A 20,694-nucleotide genomic window follows, 5' to 3' on the forward strand; every position below is an offset into this window, starting at 1 on the left:
ACAACTTTGGCAGGTTTGTGGGTGGAAACTATTTTCTGGCATCTCAACAAGACATTTATCACCTTCTCTCCCAAAGGGCTTGAGACTGGTCATTAACACACTGTTGGGTACCTGCCCTTTTGGAGGGAGCAAAGAGAAGGAGGGTCAGGAGCATAAGATTCAGTGTCTCCACTGACAGTTTCTCCGTGTATATAGCCCTCCTTCCCAGCTGCTTTCAGAACACTAATGCCAAATACAATGTAGAGATAAGAGAACAAATAGCCAGTTAGAAGGCTCAAGTACAATGCTCTGAAATGTTTACCCGTCCTTTGGGATTCAATGTCTATGGCAGAAAATCTGGATACTTAGATGAGGTAGGGAAAAGGGAGAGGGGAAAAAAAAGGGAAAATGGTGCTGGCCAGAGATGAGATTAGCTATGGCCTTGGAAATACGATGTAGTCAGAGAGGCTGTCATTGGGTCCCTCTTTAGGGGGCCCTAACCCGTTGTTCTCTTAAGCTCTTTTTGCAGCTCTTTTTTCTTTCCCTTTCCTTAAGATACTTTGTCTTGCAAAGCTTGCCGTGGAAGAGATCCAGTGTCTGTCTGTCTGTCACTTCGACCTTACTTGGTGAGCGCTGAAATCTTTGTGCTTTCCTGGACATTGCTATTCATTTACAGTATTGCAACACACACCGAACCCGAAGTGCTACTATCTATGAATGAATGAATGAACCAAAACAACATTCCCGAAGCCAAGCGCTATGCTAAGTGCTAGGAATAGGAATATAAAGCCCTAAAGCAGGACCTTAGCTGTGCTTCGGGGAGTGACAGATGAGGGAGCCGGGCGCAGGAAGGGCGGTTTGGTCCTAAGAATTATGACAGTCAAAGACAGGGATCCAAAATGACGCATCTTCTCCGGGAAGATTGATAAAGTTCCACAACTGGACATGGGGGGAAGAGAAGGGAACGGAGCAGGGAGCGAGGCGGAGTCCTGTGGGGGCCAGGAAGGCGAGGGGATCAGTCCGGGCGGCGGGACCCAAAGGGAAGCTCCGGTCCCAGAACCTCGCAGGCGGACCCGGCCTGGCCCGGAGGGTCCGGAATCTGCTTGGGGCCCGGGGAGGGCCGTGAGGGAGAAGCGGGGGCCGCCCTCAGGCGCAGGCGCTCCGGGCTCCGGGCTCGCCAGGCCCCGTCCGTGCCGCGGGGCGGGGGCGCGGCTCCCCGGACCAGAAGCCTCCAGGGCGCCCCCTGCAGGCGCGGGGCCGCCAGTGCCAGGGCACCGGGGGGACGACGGGGGGGGGGGCTCCGGCTCGCGGGGTGACTGTGCCCGCCGGCTGCGCCGCGGCCCGGAGCCCGGGAGGGGCCCGGCGGGGGCGGGGCGGGGCGGCACTGGGCATGCGCGGCGGCGCCGGCGGCGGGGGGCGGGGCCGGGAGGCGGGGCTCCGGGGCGGCCGCTCGGCCGCCTCAGTCTGCGCGGGGCAGGCGCGCGGGGTGGATGTGGCTGCGGCGGCCGCGCGGCGCGGGGGGCGGCTGTCGCTGACTCGGGGCCGGGGCCGGGGCCGGGGGCGGGCCGCGCGGCGAGGAGCCGGGCAGGGGGCCGCGGGCCCCGAGGGGGCGGGCGCTGAGTGCCCCCGGCCGGCGCTCCTCTGCTGCTCCTCCCGCCCCGCCGGGTCCCCGCGCGGCGCCCACTTGAGCCTCGCGGGCCCGGGCTCCGGGCGGCCGGCGGGGCTGCTCCCCGGGGCCGCGGCCGCTTCCCGCCGGGACCCGAGCCGCGGAGCCGAGCGGCGGCCGCAGGGCGTGCGGGCAGCGGCCGCACTTCTGTCCCTTCCCGGAGGGCAGGGCGAGCGGGCTCGCAGGTGGGCGCCGCCCCGCAGCCCCCGGTCCGGCCGCGCCGCCGCCTCCTGCCAGCCCCGCCGGGGTCGGGCCGGCAGCCCGCGGGAGCCCGCAGGATGGAGGAGAAGTACCTGCCCGAGCTGATGGCGGAGAAGGACTCGCTGGACCCCTCCTTCACTCACGCGCTGCGGCTGGTGAACCAAGGTGAGTGTCGGAGTCGGGGTCCCCCTCCTGCGCCTCGGGGGGCCGGGCGGGGGCTCGGCCGTTAACGGCGCGCCCTGGCCGTTGGGGGGCGGGGGGCCGAGCGTGGCCGGCAAAGGGGCTGAGGGGAAAGCTTGGGGGGACCCGGAGAAACTTGGGGAAGCGAGCGGGAACCCGCCGGGGGGGGCGTCGGGAAGGAAAATCCGGGGAGAGGGGCCCCGGGACCAGGAGACATTTGGAGGAAAATGGGAAGGTGAGGCTCAGCCTAGGAGATGCCCGGCAAGCCGGGGTTGTGCAAAACTGGGGGACAGAGGGGAGGGGGAGCCGTCCGAAGCCCGGGACCCGCATCCGGGAGCTCGGCGTTGGGGGGCAGGCAGCGAGCAGCCTCCTTTCGAGCTGGGGATGGAAGGAGGGGATGCTGAGGGTCCCTGGAGGATGAAAGCGGTGGCGGACCCCCCAAGGCGGACAGACCTTAATGAATTGATTCAAGGGTCTGGGACTGCACGGAGCGGGATGAAGTTTGTGTCCCTCCCGGCTTCATCCCTGCCCCGGGTTTTCCTTCTCGGGAATTAGAGATAAGGGGTCTGCTCCTTAGAGGGGGGCTGATGGAGGGCAGGTTAAGGGCAAGGGAGACCCTTTTCTGATCCATCTTTTTCACCGCTTGAGGTTTGGCACATCGCGGAAGAAATTGTTTTAGATATCCTTTTAGTAACACTTCAGCTTAGGACAGGGGTGGACTTGAAGGGACTTGGAAGGCATAGGAAGAGGAGAAGGGATTTTTGAACACCTGCTAAGGACAGAATTTTCCCTGGCAGTGTTCATCCAAAATGTTTTTTTTTCCAGGCAGTCTGCAGGGATGAATGATGAATTAACCCTTCATCAAGCAGCCCACTTCACTTACAGCTCTTTGTGCTCTGTAGTAAAATATACTGTCCATAAAGAGGGGTTCTGGAACCACAGATTTTTCTTCTCTGTCTGTTGACATACATTTTCCCCCAAGTAGTTTACATTATATAAGATTTGTCATGTCCAAAGGGCGATTGTAGTGCCTGTGTAAAATGTCATCTGTTGAGTGCAGTTCTGGTTGTGTCTAATTATCGCAACTGTTTCTGTCGTGTCTCTGATGAAGTGACTGGGAGGGTTCCAGGCGAAAATGACAATACTAAGAAATGGGAAAGAGAATATTTTGAGCTGATGAACAAAGCGGCATTGCAGAACTTAATTTCTTGTTCTTTGCAAATGTATTTTTCTGTAACAAAGGACTCATGTTAGAAATGTTACATAAACATTCTTGAAGGAAATGTAAATTTCCCAATTAAGTTTTTTTATATTAATAAGTTCTTTGTGATTTAAGTAAATCTATTGTTGCCTGTACTGGACTATCTTTTTGTGAAAAAAAAAATTTCCTTGTATTGTGTTGACTGAGCCATTAGAGACATCTTGGGTTTCATAGTCAGAATACAGTTTTCTTACAAAGAATCTCCATCAAAGTACTGTCACAATCAGTTAACAAGATAAGTTTGGTTAACTAAAAGTATAATGAGTTGGTTTTTTTTGAGTCTTGATTTATTCTTCCATGCCACATTACTTTTCATAAGCTGTAATCCGGATTGTTTAAATTTCCAGTATTCAATATTTTAAAAACCTTCGTCTTAACATGAAAGTGTTTGTTCTAAATTGTCCTGTAAATATAGCTATCTAGTTTTATGTAGTCTTAATTATAGTTATCTAAACTAGTGAGCTTCTCTGCTAAAAATGAGATTGCCATTCTCAAATTGCATATTTAAATGAAGGTGATAGAACCCAGATGTTATATAATATAGATCTTGTTGCTGTAAAGTGTGCTTTTAAAAGTCCACCATAGATTTGGTAAAATATTTTTAAAAATAGTACACTAAAAATATCATTTGTCTGAACTTTATTTTTTAAGTAAGATATGAATATGTTCTGTTATATGAATCTCAAGTTTCTAGTTAATGACCAAATATGGTATCTTTAAAAAGGATATTGATTTCCAAAAAAGTTAAAAAAAAATTTGTCTGACTTCAGATAATCATTTTGTCCTTGGCTTTCTGAAAATTTTTATTTATTTAAATACTTGAGATCTTTGAAAACTGTTTCATATCAATTCTTTTTAATCTCAACACTTGAATCACTGTTAGTAGAACCTGTCTCACGAGTGATTATACAGTCAAGGTAGAGAATGAAGATGCCACAGGTTTTGTTGGCTTCTGTGCTTTGATGATAAATCAACGTAGGAGAACTAGCTCATATATTAAAAGCTCTAAAACTTGAACTAATTATTACAATTTTAAGATGAACCTGTTTTGTGAATGTGTACTCTTTGAGTTTTTGTGCTATTTATTTTTAAAATTTTATTTTAATAATTTGTCATTATTGTTAGAATCTTTTTTTGGAGGACATAATGGTTCATGGGGGACTTTGGCTAAAGAATAAAATACTTTATCAGAGTATCCCATTAGATTCTTAGCAGTTGTATGGAAATATTTTATAACTTTTTCAAAATAAAGTCATTTATTATACTGGAAGCACTAATTTGTAAATAAGTCTTAGCTAAGTCATATAGTTCTTATAATTAGTAATTTTTATTTTAGGACTATGTTATCCAACTTTTATAACCCTGATATCATAATTCATTCCTTCCCTCTCCTTCCCCCATCTCCCCAATACCAACACCATCACTGAGTTAACTTCACATGAATTCTCAAAGAATTGATGCAAGTCTGACTTGAAGTTATGGAATGGCGTACATGATGGAGTTTTTCATATTTTAGATAGTATCATCACTCTTCTGGTCAAGAGGTGATGTACTTGAAGTACAGGGAGAACTAAGCATTTTGGTGCTTGTGGGAAGTTTGTTTTGCCAGACCATGTGGATGTTTGTTGAGGGATCCCCCCCCCCCCCCACAGTGTAGGTAAAGGATGATGATTTGAAGGACAGACTGATGGAAAAATAGTTCATTTGAAAAGTGAATTGATAATTAAAATATTTTATATGGCAGATGCATATTAGATTTTGTGTTTTTTAAAGTATATACATTTACAATATCAATGATACATTAGCTTCATGTGTTTTCTGGCATTCCCTTTTTTTTTCCCCTGGAGAAAAATGTAAATGTGTGTCATTGTTTTCCTGAGGCATTCTAATAAGAAATCAAGAAAATGGAGTTTTAATAACATGGAAACTCATGCATTTCATCACTTGTTAGATATTTGGAATATCTAGGTGGACATATATCCCACTTTTAGGGAATAAGTTACTTATGGAATGAATAAAGTATTGTAGGGGCTTTCTAGGGGGAAAAATTCTTATATGAATGCTTCGATTCCTTGTACTATTTCGATAGTGCAAATGAAGATGGATAGTAAGTTGCATATTTTGTATTTATTGGTGGGGCTACTGACGCTTGCTCAAAAACATTTTCAAATATGCCTTACGTGAGTTCAGCTCTCCAATATTACCATTTGATGACTTTATACTCAAACCAAGTAACCGTTAAATAAGATTACATAACCTCTTATTTTTAATTATTTAAAATAACCTATGGATTGGTATCTGATTCTCTGCCAAGTTATACTCATTTGCTATTAGCTGTTATAAGGAAATGGAAAATAGTTAAGGTTAAATTGTTTTTTTTTTTGTTTTAGATCCAGGAAGGTTGTGTTTTTGCTTTCACAATGGAAATTCAGTTGCTGTTTCGGGAATAAAACTTTTGCATTGATGCAACTATTCATCAAATATTTGGATTCTCAATATGATTTAGAACCTCTTCTGTGCCAATTGCTAGTTTAACATAAAATGTTTTTAGTTTGAAACCTTGGCACAGTGGAAAGATTTGAATTCAAATCTGTGTATTTTGTGTGTGTGTGTGTGTGTGTGTGTTTTCTCTCCATAGACCTTAGACAAGTCTCCTAACCTTTGTGGGTCATGGTTTCCCCATATATTAAATTTAATTTGCTCTACATGACTCTTTGAAGTCCCTTCCAGTTCTCACTGACTTTTGATCTTAACCTCCTGGTTTTACAGGGATTATTAGTAACCTAATCAGAATGTAAATTTACTTAGTTAAGAGAGAGAGGGGAAAACTGATTTTAAATCCTTTTGAATTAATATATTTTTAAGGAATCATTGCAGCTTGTAAGTAATAGTGAAGAAGGCTAAAATTGCATAAATGTTACCATGAACTTAAAAAAGCATATGATCTATTTCATCCTATGTGGAATACTTAGCTTTATTCAAGTTAGCAAAAATCTTTTTATTAAAGCAGCTGACGTTTTCTATTTTAATAAAATATTTCTTGGTTTAGGTTTAAAGTGCATAGTCATTCTGATAACACAGAGATTACTGTGGTTTAAGGGTAACAAATCAAAGCAACAATAAAATTTTGACAAAACAATTTTTAATTACTGAATATTGGTGATGTAATTTATTATTTTGAGGTCAAATCTACTCTTTACCTTCCCAAAGGAAAAGGGAACATCTTCAGAAATGTCTCTTTGAGGTGCATTAGTGTCTATTTGACATTTAAATAAATTAGTAGTTACAAAATTGGTCAAGGTTTGATGGAATATCTAGTTAAGTACAAACTGGTTGTGAAGATATTTCCCCTGCCCAAAATGGAAACTACTTGAGGACTGGAAATATTTTGTTTGGCTCCTTTATCCTTAATGACCTGTATTATATCTAGAGAAAGTCAGTGCTTAATAAATATTAAGTGAATTTATATTAAGATATGGTAGGTACATAGTCTAGTATCTTATATTGATACACCAGATCCTATGTAATCTAGTGCCACTTTACATACCATTGGAATGACAGTTGACACCAGCAAACTCATAATCTTCATGCCATTTTGTGGCATAGGATCACTTATTTAACAAATATTCTTTGATTGTCTAATATCTGTAATAGACAAGATTTCTCTTGGGGAAGGGTCTCAAATAAGATTTTTCCAAGTTTAATAGTAGATTTTTTTTGCTAAAGTGCAGTTTTATTAAACAAGCTTTAGAGCAATGCATTACTGTTTAAATGGGGTAGAATAGTTGGGGTTCTTCTGTGGGAAATGAGAAGATGGTGTCATATCTGCTTTGAATCAGATGTTTCTTTACTTTATTCTTGAATTTCTTAAGCCCATGCACTGTAATGCAATTAACTTTTGCTCAATAAAATCCTAATTAGATTTCAAATGACAGATTTTTTTTTTTTGCAAGGCAAATGGGGTTAAGTGGCTTGCCCAAGGCCACACAGCTAGGTAATTATTAAGTGTCTGAGACCAGATTTGAACCTAGGTACTCCTAACTCCAGGGCCAGTGCTTTATCCACTGCGCCACCTAGCCGCCCCCAAATGATGGATTAAAACCAGAAGCCTAGAGATCTTACCACATGCAAATAAGTAAACTTTGTTGAAAGAGTTAATCTAAACTTTTTTTTCTCTATAAAAAATGGAAAATGGGTTGTCACTTGAACTATGAATGACATGGTATTCTTTGTTGGCTCTTGTGTTCAAAGAACTTGTAAGCTAGTGGCTACCCTGAATTAGGAGAGGTGAGGTTTTCCCAGGAGGCAGTAATTTTGGAAGGAATTTGAGTGAAGCAGGACTTTTATGATAAAGATATTGCTAAGAAAGAGAAAATCAGGATTTAGCATTTTTAGAGTTAATGGAATCATAGAATGTTGAAATTGGAAGAGCAGAAAGATCATTTTGTCTAACACCCTTGATTTTATGGAGAGTTGAAATGACTTGCCCCAAGGTCATATAAAAATTTAGTGGAATTCTGACTTCCAGCCTAGTGTTGCTTATATCAAACCACACTATTTCCTTTAAAAAGTTTCATTTTTTTAGCTAACTTTTTTATTAGCAATAATACATTTTAAAATACCCAATTAAATTTAACAAACATTTATTGATCACCTAATATAGTATTTCTTACATAGTACTACTGCCTTTGGTCACATAACTATGCTGCTTGATAGGCAAAAAAAAAAATTACCTTAAGGTGATGTTTATTCTGGCAAAAAAAAAATGCCACTCTTGTTTTAGATGTAGAAGATGCACTTCTTTAAAAAAGTAGATTTTGAATTTTTGTATGGTCTCTGGTAGTATGCTTTATAAGTCTCCATGAAGAATTCAAAGCAAGTACTTTAATTGTGTATTTTAAAAAGGCAGGCAATAAAATATGAACAAGTTTATTCCTTTCTATAGTATAATTTGATACTAAAACTTCTATCCTTCCCCACCCCCGAGACGCTGTTGGAGAATTAAAGAGAATCTTCCTATTTTAATAAAGTATTTCTTTGATGGTAGAGACTTAGTTTTTATATGAACTAAATGATTTTTTAATGTAATCATTGTTTTGAACTGTGAGGGGCAGTTTTATGTCATAGTAAATTTTCTTTCTCAGAAATACTCAAGAAATTTGATTTTTTTTAAATACAGTGAAACAAAAGCATACCCCTTTGATTAGCATTTCAGTATCAGATTAACAAGATTTCTAGAAATAAAGGAAACAACAATAGTGCTTTATGCAAAATGGCATATTAGATACAGAGAATCAAAAGCCAACTTCAAAAAATTAAGTTGAAAGAGTTTTAGAGCTAAAATGAACCTTGGAGATTGGAGCAGTGTGTAGCAAATAGAGTGCTAGACTTGGAGTCAGAAGGGTTTCAGTTCTGATATCAGCTTCATGACCAATTTATCTGTAAAATGGGGATAACTGTAGTACCAATGTCTCAAGATTGTCATGGGCCTTAAATGATATCTTATTTGTTAGGCATTTTGTGATATACAATCTAATTATTGTTTTATCTCTAAAGAGAGTATAGGACTATGACAGAAAATAATTGTATCAGAAGGATCAGAAGACGTTTGTTTGAGTATTGACTGTGTCCAGCTTTTGTTAAGTGTGTGTCTTGGGTGAGTTACTTGTCTCACTGAGGAGTGTTTCCTTCTTGTAATAATAAGAAATTTCCTATTACTGATGAAGGTATTTTCATCCTAGTTGCCCAGATTTACAACCAGGTGTCATCCTCACTCTTTCCTCTCGATCACAACCCCCATCCCTACTCTGCCCCCCCCCCCCACACAGTGGCCAGGGGCTAGAGGGCTATAGATTTCAACTCTGCAACATCTCTTGAATAATCTGTCATCTCTTTTTTTATGGGGGGAGGGTTGCAAGGCAATAATGGGGTTAAATGACTTGCCCAAGGTCACACAGTAAGTATCAGGCTTCTGGTGCTGGATTTGAACTCAGATCCTCTGGACTCTAGGGCCATTGCTCCTATCTGCTGTGCCAGACTAGCTGCCCCGTCTCTTTTCTGTGTTTGCTTCTTCACTGTTACAGATCCTGTTCATCTGGACACTTTTGCTGACAGGCCTCCCACATCTGGAATGCTCTTCTTCTTCATCTCTACCAGGTTTGATGACTTCCATCAAGTATCAGTTAAAAATTGAACCTATTCTAGGAAGGCTTTCTTGATTCTTCTTAATTATTTGGACCTCCCTGCTTTGATTTTCATGATGATTTCTCATTTAACCTGCATAGATTTGGTTTGCATGTTGTCTCCCCCATTAGATTGTGAGCTCCTCTTCAAAAGCAGGTCTATCTTTGCTTTTCTTTATAGATCCAGCCCTGAACAATTATTAGCTTAATAAATACTTACTGACCAACTGACTAAAACAGACAATAATATTTGCACTATTCTCCTCACAGGGTTATTGTGAAGAAAATACATTGTAAACCTTAGAAAGACCTTTAGATGTGTGTACTACTATTATCAACATATGTAGTCCTACAACCACCTCATTTTACCTAAGGGATGAAGCTGGGTCCAAAACTAGAGAATTAAATTGCTCAAAATCACACATCAGGGAGCAGCTAGATAGAGCACCAGCCCTGGAGTCATGAGGACCTGAATTCAGATCCAGCCTCAGACACTCTTGGAAAAAACGGAAAAAAAAATTGGCAGAATAGGGATTGAAACTAGGTTCTCCTGGTTCTCAGCTCAGGCCTTTTTCTGTTTATAGGAAGGAAATCTTAGTCAAGTAACATTTGGGATAATAAAAGAGAGCAAACTGCTTAATTCCTGTGGGATACAGTTCAGCTTTCTAAAACTGTGTATTATGCCTGTCTTTCAGCTATGCAAATTGGCAAATATCCAGGGCCTACAATAACTGAAGTAGCAGGTATAAATGAAAACATAATAACTCAAGAGTCTTATTTTCTATTTGCTTTTTGTTAGGTTTTCATGGGAATTTTGTGTTTTGTGTAGAACCATGAATTAATTTGTTGCACTAATTCCTAGTGATCCAGTAAGCATAAAGGAATGTCTTTCTCTGAGGGGACGGAAAGTGATTTTGCAACAATTTGTAAAGAACCATCCCATATTTAGCCATCTGAAAAAATTTGTTTTGAACCTATTTGTAATACTGTTACATGAGCTTGTTTGTATGTTTACCCCTCTGTACACTTAAAAATCTTTTATTGTATAGCTCTTTCATGTCAGTAGAACTTCATTATCCGTGCTCATGAAATATTTAAGGAAAAAATAATTGTTAAGTTATTGACTTTAATGTAGTTAATATCTGGCAAAATAAATCAGTAACATTAATTGACTTATATTGAAATGAAGGTTTTACAACTGTATCCTAAAACATGTCTGGACAATCACTAGTCTTTTTTTTAAAATAAGTATGAGATAGTTTACACTATCAGTTTTGTATATCCCTAACTTTTCATATTTCTATGATTTTCCACTAGACAACACTTCTCAACACTTTCAGAACTTTTTAAAAAGGTGTTCTTGACAAATTTTTGATGTAACTAGTCAGTTTGATAGTGAGAATCTTTTGGGAGCATCATTTCTGAATATCATTTTTAGATTTAAATCTTACACTTGAGGTCACTGTTGGCTCAGGCACCCACAGAGAAAACATAATGGAGATAAGAAGTGATAGATTTTTTTTCTTTCCTTTTTTTCTTGTATCTTTTAGTGGTTTTTTTGCTATGTTTTTATACTATCTTTCCACTAGATGGCCCTCTTTGTACCATTGTTAACTTCTTTAAGGTAGAATTAAAAGATATTTATAATCAATTTGCAATATCTAGATTTTTCCTACTTTTGTGCTATTTTTATAATGCTTTAGATACTTAGTGAAAAATCAAGATTCCCTTATTTTACAGGAAATGTAAGGGTTTTTGCTTTTTTAAGAAAATTTCTGTGAGAATGAGTTTAGCTATGATTAAAGTCATCCTTAAAGTAAAATTTAGGGAATAGTTTTTTCCTCCTTTGGATGTTGATTTAGAAAATAAATCTGACATTCAGATTTTTGTAAGTTCCTCCTTTTTCAGTGATTCATGTTATATTTTTCTGGCTGTGATCTTAAAGGGGGGGGGGGTAGGGAATGTCACATAATGGATTTAAAATTGACCACTTTGTCAAGGTCAATATCTGGTTCAAAATCTTTCTAAATCCAAATCATTGCCTTCACTCTTGAGGACTTCAGTATATCTGTTACTCTCTCCTTTAGTACCATGGCTCCCCGGGTTTATTAGCCTCTGAAGCCCTCCTGAATTCTAGGTACAACACACAGGTGTTGATTTGACCATCAGCCACAACTGCTGTACAACTTTTCTTTCACTCTTTTCTGCTTTCTTAACATGACCCTAATTGTCATCCTCACTGTGATCGCCAGTCTCTGTACGCATACTTTTTATTCCATTACCCATGTTTTGTTCTCTCTACACTATTGAACCTATTTTTGGTTTTTCAGATATACCCCGATTACCTTTGTTTGACCTTTGTCCTGCTTGGGCCGTTTGCCAAAATACAAACCTGGATTATTTCCATGACTTGCCTTTTTTTTTTTTTTAAATGTGCAAATGCTGTTGAGGACTGCTTGAGGAAAAAGCAACTGTAGACAGGGTTCATTACAAATTCATGTTATCTCAAGTGGACAGAAGTTGAGGACTAGCAATGATTCTCTCTCATTCTCTTAATAGTAGCTAAAGGACCTTCCTCTTTGTAAGATACTTCATCTCCAACTTTATTGAGGAAAACAGTTGGGACTAGGTTGGTTAGTGGAGTCAGGAAGACCTGGGGTCAGAGTTAGCTTTAGATGCTTGTTAACTGTGTGACTTGGGGAAATCAGGACTTCTGTTTACTGTTTGCTCATCTGTAAAATGGGGATAATAATAATATCTCCAAGGGTGTTTATTTTTATGATCAATTGAAAGAATAATGTAAAGCAATTAGCACAATGCTTGATACATATGATAAAAATACTAGCTTACTGCCTCCTCTTCATTAATGCTATTATCATTATAATCATCATTATTTATTATGACCATCTTCTACTTTGAGCTTCTGCTTCTTCTGTCTGCTTTTCAAAACATTCAGCTAGGGTAGGTAGGATGTCACTGGAGGGGTGTGTGTGTGTGTGTTTGTGTGTGTGTGTGTGTGTGTGTGTGTTTGTGTGTGTGTGTGTGTGTGTGACATGATTATGCTTTCTCTTCAGGAAAATCCCTTTTATTGACTGAATAGAGAATGGATTGGAGTTGGCTGAGATTTTAGGTAGGCAGATTATTGGAGTAATCCCAAGTCTTGAGGGGATGAGTGCCTGCACCTGAGTTGTATAGTGTGAGAGGAGAATAGGGGGCATACTCAGGAAATACTCTGAAAATGAAAGCTGCAGACCCAGGCAAGAGATTGGATATGACAGGAGGAGGGTAAGGGATGGAAACATAGTAAGTTCTGTTTTGGACCCATGAGTTTAAGATATCTACTGATTTGAGATGTTTAAAAGGCATTTGGAGATGTGAGATTGTAGGTAATCAGAGAGATTGGGGCAGGAAGGGTAGATTTGTGACTCATCATTATATAATCTATACTCCTATCTATGTATCTATGGAGAAACAGAATCCAGGAAAGATGCCTGTGATTAGAGGAACTGAACTGGAAGAGAATCCAGCAAAGAATACTGAGGAGGAATGATCTGACAGCTTGATAGGCAGAAAACCCGGAGACAGTGATGTCACAAAAAACTAGAGAGAAGGAGGGTATGGAGGAGAGAAATTGATCATTATTGCTCACAAGCAGAGAGGTCAAGGAGAATGAGCAACTGAGAAAAGACCATTGGATTTGGCAACTAAGAAATCATCAGTAACTTTGAAGATAACAGTTGCAGTGAATGATAAAACTGGAAGCCAGATTCTAAGGGGTTAAGAAAAGACTGAGAGGAGAGAAATTGGAGGCATAGATTATAAGTGACCATTTGGAAGAGTTTAGTTAAAAACTTCAGAAAGGATATTGCATGATAGGTAGGGATGGGAGAATCAAGTAAGGATTTTTTCAGCATAGGGGAGATATTTCTGTGGGAGTAGGAAAAGAGCTACTAGAGAGGAGAGGTCAAAGTAAATGAAAAAGTGGGAATGACAGAATGGGACTGTTTGAACAAGGAGAGGAGTTAGCTTTGGTAAGAAGTCACTTCATCATATGAGACAGGTAAAGAAGAATAAAGTCTCAGAAAGGTATCTGATAGTAGATAAGGGAAAAGAGGGAGTTCACAGTGAATAGCTTCACTTTTTTTTTTTCCTTCTGTAAAATATGAGGCAAGGTTCTTACCTGAGAGAGAAGGGAGAGAGCCATAGGAAGTTTGAGGAGATATGAAAAGGATTTAGAAGAGTCACTGTGGATAGTGAATTGATAAGGGAGGTATAGTAGGATTGCTTAATGGCAGTTGAAGGCCCAATTGAGGTTATGTAACATAAATTGTAGTTGACCTACTCAGAATGGTTGTCTTTTTTCAACAGCATAACATGTAAGGTGAGGAATGATAAGTCTGACATTTGGCTGGTTGAAATTGGTGATATAAGGGGGCTCTCCATTGAAAAGAAGGAGACAATATAGAGTTTGAGTTAGTTCACCAAGTAGTTAAGATGAAAAGACAGTAGCTGGTATAGAGGAGATGGTTTTAGAAAGAATTAATGGGTCAGGGGATTAGAGGTCAGAGAACTGAGGTAGAGAGTTACTTAAGATATGGGAGAGAGTGTAGGGTGGGGAGAATCAATAGATTGTGATTGCATAAGGGGATTTTAAAATTCTTGTAAGTTTGGAGGTGATGGCAATATCAATGATATGAACCTTTTTGTGTGTGGCTGACTGAAGTAGGGTGAAGGGACTTCATTGGAGTTGAGTAGGGTAGGTTGAGGAACTGAGTGGTTAGGATATTTAAGGGAAAAATCATTATGAAGGTGGAAGTCCTCTTATATGGAGATAGGAATTGGGGAGAAAAAAAAGCTGTAAACCATGTACAAACTCAATGAGGAAAGAAGGGAAGTGATCTGGGGATTTTGTAGCCCCAGGATTTTGATAAGGTGATAGGCATGAATATCATAAACCTCAAGTTATTAGTGATAGAGGAACAGGGGAGAGGTTAGATGTGGCCTTGGGGGACAAGGAATATTTTCATTGTCCCATTTTGATCAATGAACTAAGGAGAATGAGTGAAGGTGCATTCTCTAATGGAAAGGGTAGCCAGGGAGGCTGTGTCAACAGGGGGAAAGCCAGATTTCAGTAAGAACTAGTTGATGGAAGGAGTAAGAGAAAAATAGATTAAGATAAAAGAATTTTGTTGAATATGTAACAATCATTTCAGGAGGGACACAGTGAAGGAATGGGTTGGAGTTAGGATTATATTTTGGAATGGGAGGGTTGGAAGGGGACAAGAATTGAGTGGTAAGACATGTGGAATGACTTTCTAAGCATAAATTCCTTAGGGGGAACAGATTGGCAGATCCTTTTTAGGAGTAATGGTTGTGTTGATTTGATTATGATTCCAGTTATAAGGGAGCATGAGGAAGGAAGAAAGTGAATTGTAACATGACCAGGTAAAAGAATAAAATGTTACAGGACAAGGCCCCAGGAGCCTCAGACCAGTGGAACCTTAAGGTAAGAGTAGCAGAGATGAGAGGTTAGTGGTTTCTGGATCTGTGACAATGCAACTGTTGAGAACAATTGATTTTATTTGCATTTCTCATATATATATGTACATACACACACGTGTGTATATATATATTATATATATATTCACACACATATGTATATATAGACACATACTTATGATTTGGAGCATTCTTTTATAAATATTTTTATTTTTTTATTTTGTCTTTGCATTGCTCAGATTTCCCTCAATGTTTTTCCCCTTCTTCTTCCCAAAGAACCATGCAAAGACTTTTTTCCTGAAGAGGAAAAAATAAATTCTGTATTATCAATCAATACATTTGAAAAAAAATTCAATGTTTTAGGAAATGCTCTACACCGTTGAATTTCAACTCCAAGAAGTTATCTTTTCATATCTCCTCTTTGAGGCTTGTTCTTTATTAGTAGTAAGATGTTGTCTTCATTGTTTTCTGATGGTTGTTTTTGACATTCTGTAATTATTGTTTTCCTGATTCTGCTTACTTTACTTTGCATCACATCATGTATTTTCATGTCTTTGTAGTCAGCACACTTATTTTTACAGCACAATAATATTCCATTATTTCATTAAAATATGCCATAATTTTTCTTCAGCTACTCCTCAATTAATGAAATTAATTGTTATAAATACTTTGGTGGACATAGTCTTTTAAAATTTTTTTTTAATCATTTGTAGCTTCTGTATTCCACTTGCAACAGAATCTCTGGGACATTTTAGTAATTTTTTTTTGCACGACTCTAGGTTACTTTTCAAAATGATTCTATCAACTTGACTCCAATGCAATTGTATGCCTGTCTTTATAAGACCTCCCTCAGGGACTTCTCATCTTTTATCATTTCTGTCATATAATTCTTAATAGTTTACAATAGTTTCAATTCTTTTGAGAACTGCTTGTTCAAATCATTTGGAGAATGACTTTTGATGTTTTGATGTTTTTGATGTTTTATACATACATATATATATATATATATATATATATATATATATATATGTAGTAACTTGGACATCAGTTCTTAGCACTCTCTTCCTCTTGAAACTAAATTAACTTACTTCCTTTTACTTATTTTTATGTTTTATTCCTTCAGTAGAATGTAAGGGCAGAAATTATTTTTGTCTTTGTATTTTTTTATTATATATTTATTACTGATATTTAACTGTAATTTTTGAAAAGCTTGGAGAGTCATAATTTCTGGTTAATTTTTATCATTTTATTAATAATGCCAGCATTTAAAAAAAAGGATGGTTATTTGGGTCTTCTCTTTGTTATCAGAAAATCATGGTGGCAGCTTTATGGCTTCTATGCCCATTTGAAGAAGGGTGGCAGTCAGGCTGATTGGTTAGCAATAGTTATTTTCATTAATTATTATGAGGTACTAAATCTATTCAAATGAATATTGATTATGCCTTCTAAGTCACTCCCTGCCTTGGGCAATTTATTCAAAGAATTTAATTTCACCAAGGACCCAAGCACAGTCTTCTCTATTTGGGTGAGGTCTGGATAGAAAAAGTTAGTTTAGCTTTCAGAGACTTGAAATGAGGATGATAAAAGGGGGATTCTGAATATCTCTCAAACATTGGTGATTAATAATCATTTCTCTCAGATGGAAGGCGTGCTGAGATATTGGATGCCCAAGACTTGGTTAGCACAGTGTATTTAGTAAGCCCTGTGTTGTAATTGACAGTTTGAGGACTGAATGGTTGATTTCTGATAGGAATTAAGTCCCCTTCCTCCCCCCCCCCCATTTGAAACTTATATTATCAAATTTCATCCTGCTTTATTTAAATGAAAAATCACTTCCATCTAGAGTATCAAAAGTACCAAACCAGTAAACAAATAGTTTTATAGAATAATGAAAGAAGCTCAATCACTTTTCTGTTTTCGCATCTTATACTTAAGAGACCAAAGTCCTGGCCATCAGGGTCAAGACAGCAAAACAGAGGACACAGTTATGTTAGAGAATCCCAGAATATGAAGGTGGCCCTGCCCTGGAGAGGTGAGCCTCCCTCCTCCTCTGGGCCACGCTACAGAAAAACGGGATCTTGAGATAATTCCAAGTGGTTCTAAGGGTTTTTACCATACCTGGTAAAACCTAATGATAGCAGGTTCCAGAGATAATTGTAAGTGTGCTGCAAAGAAATTCGGTTATTTTGGCAGGAGAAATGGATTTAGAATTGGGGGTAATGAGCAGGAATCTCAGGTCTGCTGCTTGCTTGTGTGACCTTGTACAAGTCGCTGAGTTGTTCTGGGCCTCAGTTCATCATCTGGACAATCTGAATAACTGGCTTTTAGTATTGTGATGCAGTTCCCCAAATCACTCTTCTAGGGGCTTATACTGGGTTGTGTTTTCTATTCTGAATTTAGGAATTTTCCAGTGCTTGTGGGAGACAGTTTTCTAGGTTTCCAGGGGATGAAGCCACATTTCCTTAATAGTTCTTGATCATGGAAAAAAATAGAAGCTGGATGTTAAAAAAGTAGACACAGTTCTGATGAGTAGTAGATATTCAAATGTGGGGGGGGCGGGGGGAGGTGAAATTTGAATTTTCAGTGCCTCCCTCATCAAATAAATGTTTTTCTCATGAAATTTATGATCTTCCTAATCTAAACATCAAAGGATGAGTTCTAAGTCTTATTTAAGTGTTTATTCTCATCTTCAGTCTTTTATAAAATTTAACCCTTTGCTACTGGAGGAAAAACAATTTCTGGCATTGAATGTGGCAAACAGCAAGACATATTTGAAGTTCTAGAAGTTGAATTATGATAGTTATTAGTATATTTTGATGATTTTTCCTACTGCTTTATATTTTAACCACAAAGTCCTGATACACCTCATCAAGGTGATCAAATTTTACAATCAACTGCATTTCATCCTAAATTTACCCTTTCTTGAAATATCTATCAAGAGATTCCCAACACAAGAACTGCTTGGTAAATTCAGACGACTTTCCATTGAGGATAGTTTTTTTTGCAGAACTATTAATTATTGGGTCAGAAGGTGATCATGTTATCTTTATCGTGCTATATGTAATGTGTATATATAGGAAATATTGAGAAGAAACATTAGCTTGTTAACCTGAACTTCTTTTTCTGATAATGAAAAGACTCTTAATGGGCATGTAACATATGTAGATATAGATAGTAAAAAGATAGTCATGAACTGTCAGCTAAAGAGATCTTAAAGGTCATTTAGATTCCAGTAAAAAAGCTATTTTTTATGTTGATTAGGAATCTAAAACTCAGTGACATTAAATTATGACAGACAAAATAACTGACCTTATAAACATCTATCTTCATTGTTGTGACTAAGAAATCTTAATTAAGAAATAATATTGGAGGTGTTGTCACACAATTATAACCTTTCAAAATTATTTTCTTTGAGTTCAGTAATTACATATACTTGTTCAAATTTTATAGCTTATTTTATGGGAATTTATGATAGTTTGTTTTTGTTTTTTTAATTTTCTTTAAAGAAGATATCACATTGAAAGTCTGCTAGTCTATTTTTTTATTATTTATTGCTAACAGATCAGTGGTACTGGATAGATGTCTAGCCTTTCCCATGCAATTCTTTTAAAAGGCTGTAGTTGAAAACATAAAACCTCATGTTTAAGTTAAATTTTTCTTAATTCAACCAGTGCTTGTGATGAGTAAGTTCATCTGGGGTTTGCCCTGCTCCCACAGTCTTATTTGCCTCTCAAGGCCTCTCTTGATCAGTAACCATATCTGATTCAAAATGACTTTCATTTGACTTGTAAATCTAAGATTGCACTTACTGAGTGATTATTTCTCAAGATTTTAGATTTAAAGACATTTTATTAGTTCTAATCCACTCTAGTGGATGGGCATCAAAACTATAATCTCTTGGTTTTCATTTTTTGGTGTTGGGAAAAGGCAGCAGAAATAGCTAACTTATATTTATAGTCCATACTTTATTTACTGTACTTTTTAATTGGTATGTTTTCCTGAGAAATATTTAAAAAAAAATATTTTCTTTGAAGTTTTGCTATCCCCTTGAAAAATGACCCCTTATCTCCTCCCCCAAAAAGCAATCAACTAAGACTTTGATTTAGTTTCTTAGTGGAAACATTGACCACAAGGTGTAATAAAATTCACACTCCGGCATTCTGAAAACTGGCATAATAATAATATAATAAAAGAAATGTGTTCATTTTGCAGCAAAACCGTAATCAGATTCAGAATACTAATAGACTTCAAACCAATGATAATTTTTTCCTTGGCACATAATAGTATTTTCCTTCTTATTTGTGAGGGGGGGGAGGCATTTGGCAGTGGGATGGGCCTAAGATTTTATTGGCTTTTTGTGAGGCAACTACTTCTGGATTTGAGCAGTAATTTATAGTCTTAGAGAATTTCCTGAAACACAAATTCTGGTCTAATATCCCACAACTATCATCAGAAGAGGAAATTTAATTTAGATTTTTCTTAAAAGGGTATTTGGTCTTCTATCTATTGATTCAAGGTTCTTCTCATACTGTGTTATAATCTAAAGAATCTTTATCTAGATACATTCCAGAGGGGCTTGTGTTATAGGTGTTTCCTACCCTTCAAAATTCCTCCTTTTTTAAAAAATTTCTTAAAAAGATAGCATTTTGAAAAGAATTTCTTTTGAATATTTTATTTAATGTCCTTGCAAATAACTAAATTGATGATAATTTCTAACAATTTCTTTACAGTGGAGGTTTGCAAACTGTTAATAGACTTAAGAAAATATCTATATTACTGATTAAGTGCAGGGAGATTAATTTAAAAATGGAACCATTTACAAGTATTTTTCTTTATGTTGTGAATTCTGACTTTAGCTCTGACTAGTCAGTGGTTCTGATGATAGGGGAAATGGATGGTGGTGTCAGAGGAAGAGTACAAAGATCAGGGTTCTTTAAGTGAAAAACCCATAAATTGACATCAGAGATGGGAAAGGTTTAATTTACATATCTGCAAAGTACAGATATTTTATAGATGACAAAGAGTTCACAAATTAAACTTCTTCTGGAGAGGGAACTCCTTAAGGACAGACTGAGGGAAAGAGAGAAAGGAAAAGAAACCATAAGAAATGACTGGGTTCAGACCTAAGAGAGTTCATCAGCTGGAGGGGGATGTGGGCCAAATTATAGAGTCCTACCCACTTCGGTGCAAGGAGGAGTCAGGAAAGTAGGTCAAAGAATGACCTCCTCTATGACACTGGGGTCAGGTACCTACTCTGGAAGACTGAGAGCCTGGAATCTGGAGGAGGGCCTCAGAAAATATGAGACAGGCATAAAAGATATTTTCTTAATATATAAAAAAAACTAGAATGATATTCTTTCCTTCCTGACATTGCAGGCAAGCTGATCTTGTCAAAATATAATGTTTATTTTCTTTTGTGATATTATTTGATGATCTCTCTGTCTGTCATGTAGGGGCAACTAGATGGTACAGAGGATAATAGAGTGTTGGGTCTGGAGTCTGGAAGACCTGAGTTCAAATGTGGCCTCAGACACTTAATAGCAATGGACCCTGAACAAGTCACTTAGCCTTCTTTACCTCAGTTCCTCATCTGTAAAAGAAATTGGAAAAGGAAATGGTAAAGTACTCCCAATATTTTTGATATGAACACCACAAATGGGCTCACATAATCAGAAATGAAGACAAAACGACTAAATTAAAATATGTTTGGCATCAATCATTTTTTT

The 20,694-nt window shown here is 38.5% G+C and overlaps 1 protein-coding gene across 7 annotated transcripts in view; it reads left to right on the forward strand.

Moving 5' to 3' along the window:
* The first annotated feature begins 1,579 nt into the window (after window positions 1-1,579).
* KHDRBS3 (KH RNA binding domain containing, signal transduction associated 3) overlaps window positions 1,580-20,694 on the forward strand; it is a 291,640-nt gene continuing 272,525 nt past the window's right edge. For 3 of the 7 annotated variants that reach the window (XM_074202593.1, XM_074202592.1, XM_074202595.1), the window contains exon 1: window positions 1,582-2,011. In XM_074202593.1, the coding sequence (XP_074058694.1) occupies window positions 1,924-2,011 (88 nt within the window). In that variant the 5' untranslated portion in view covers window positions 1,582-1,923. Of the gene's footprint in view, window positions 2,012-20,694 lie in introns of all 7 variants that reach the window. The other 4 variants (XM_074202590.1, XM_074202591.1, XM_074202594.1 and 1 more) reach the window with 3 other exon arrangements.

The sequence above is a fragment of the Macrotis lagotis genome, chromosome X (genome assembly GCF_037893015.1).
Source record: "Macrotis lagotis isolate mMagLag1 chromosome X, bilby.v1.9.chrom.fasta, whole genome shotgun sequence".
NCBI classification, from domain to species: domain Eukaryota; kingdom Metazoa; phylum Chordata; class Mammalia; order Peramelemorphia; family Peramelidae; genus Macrotis; species Macrotis lagotis.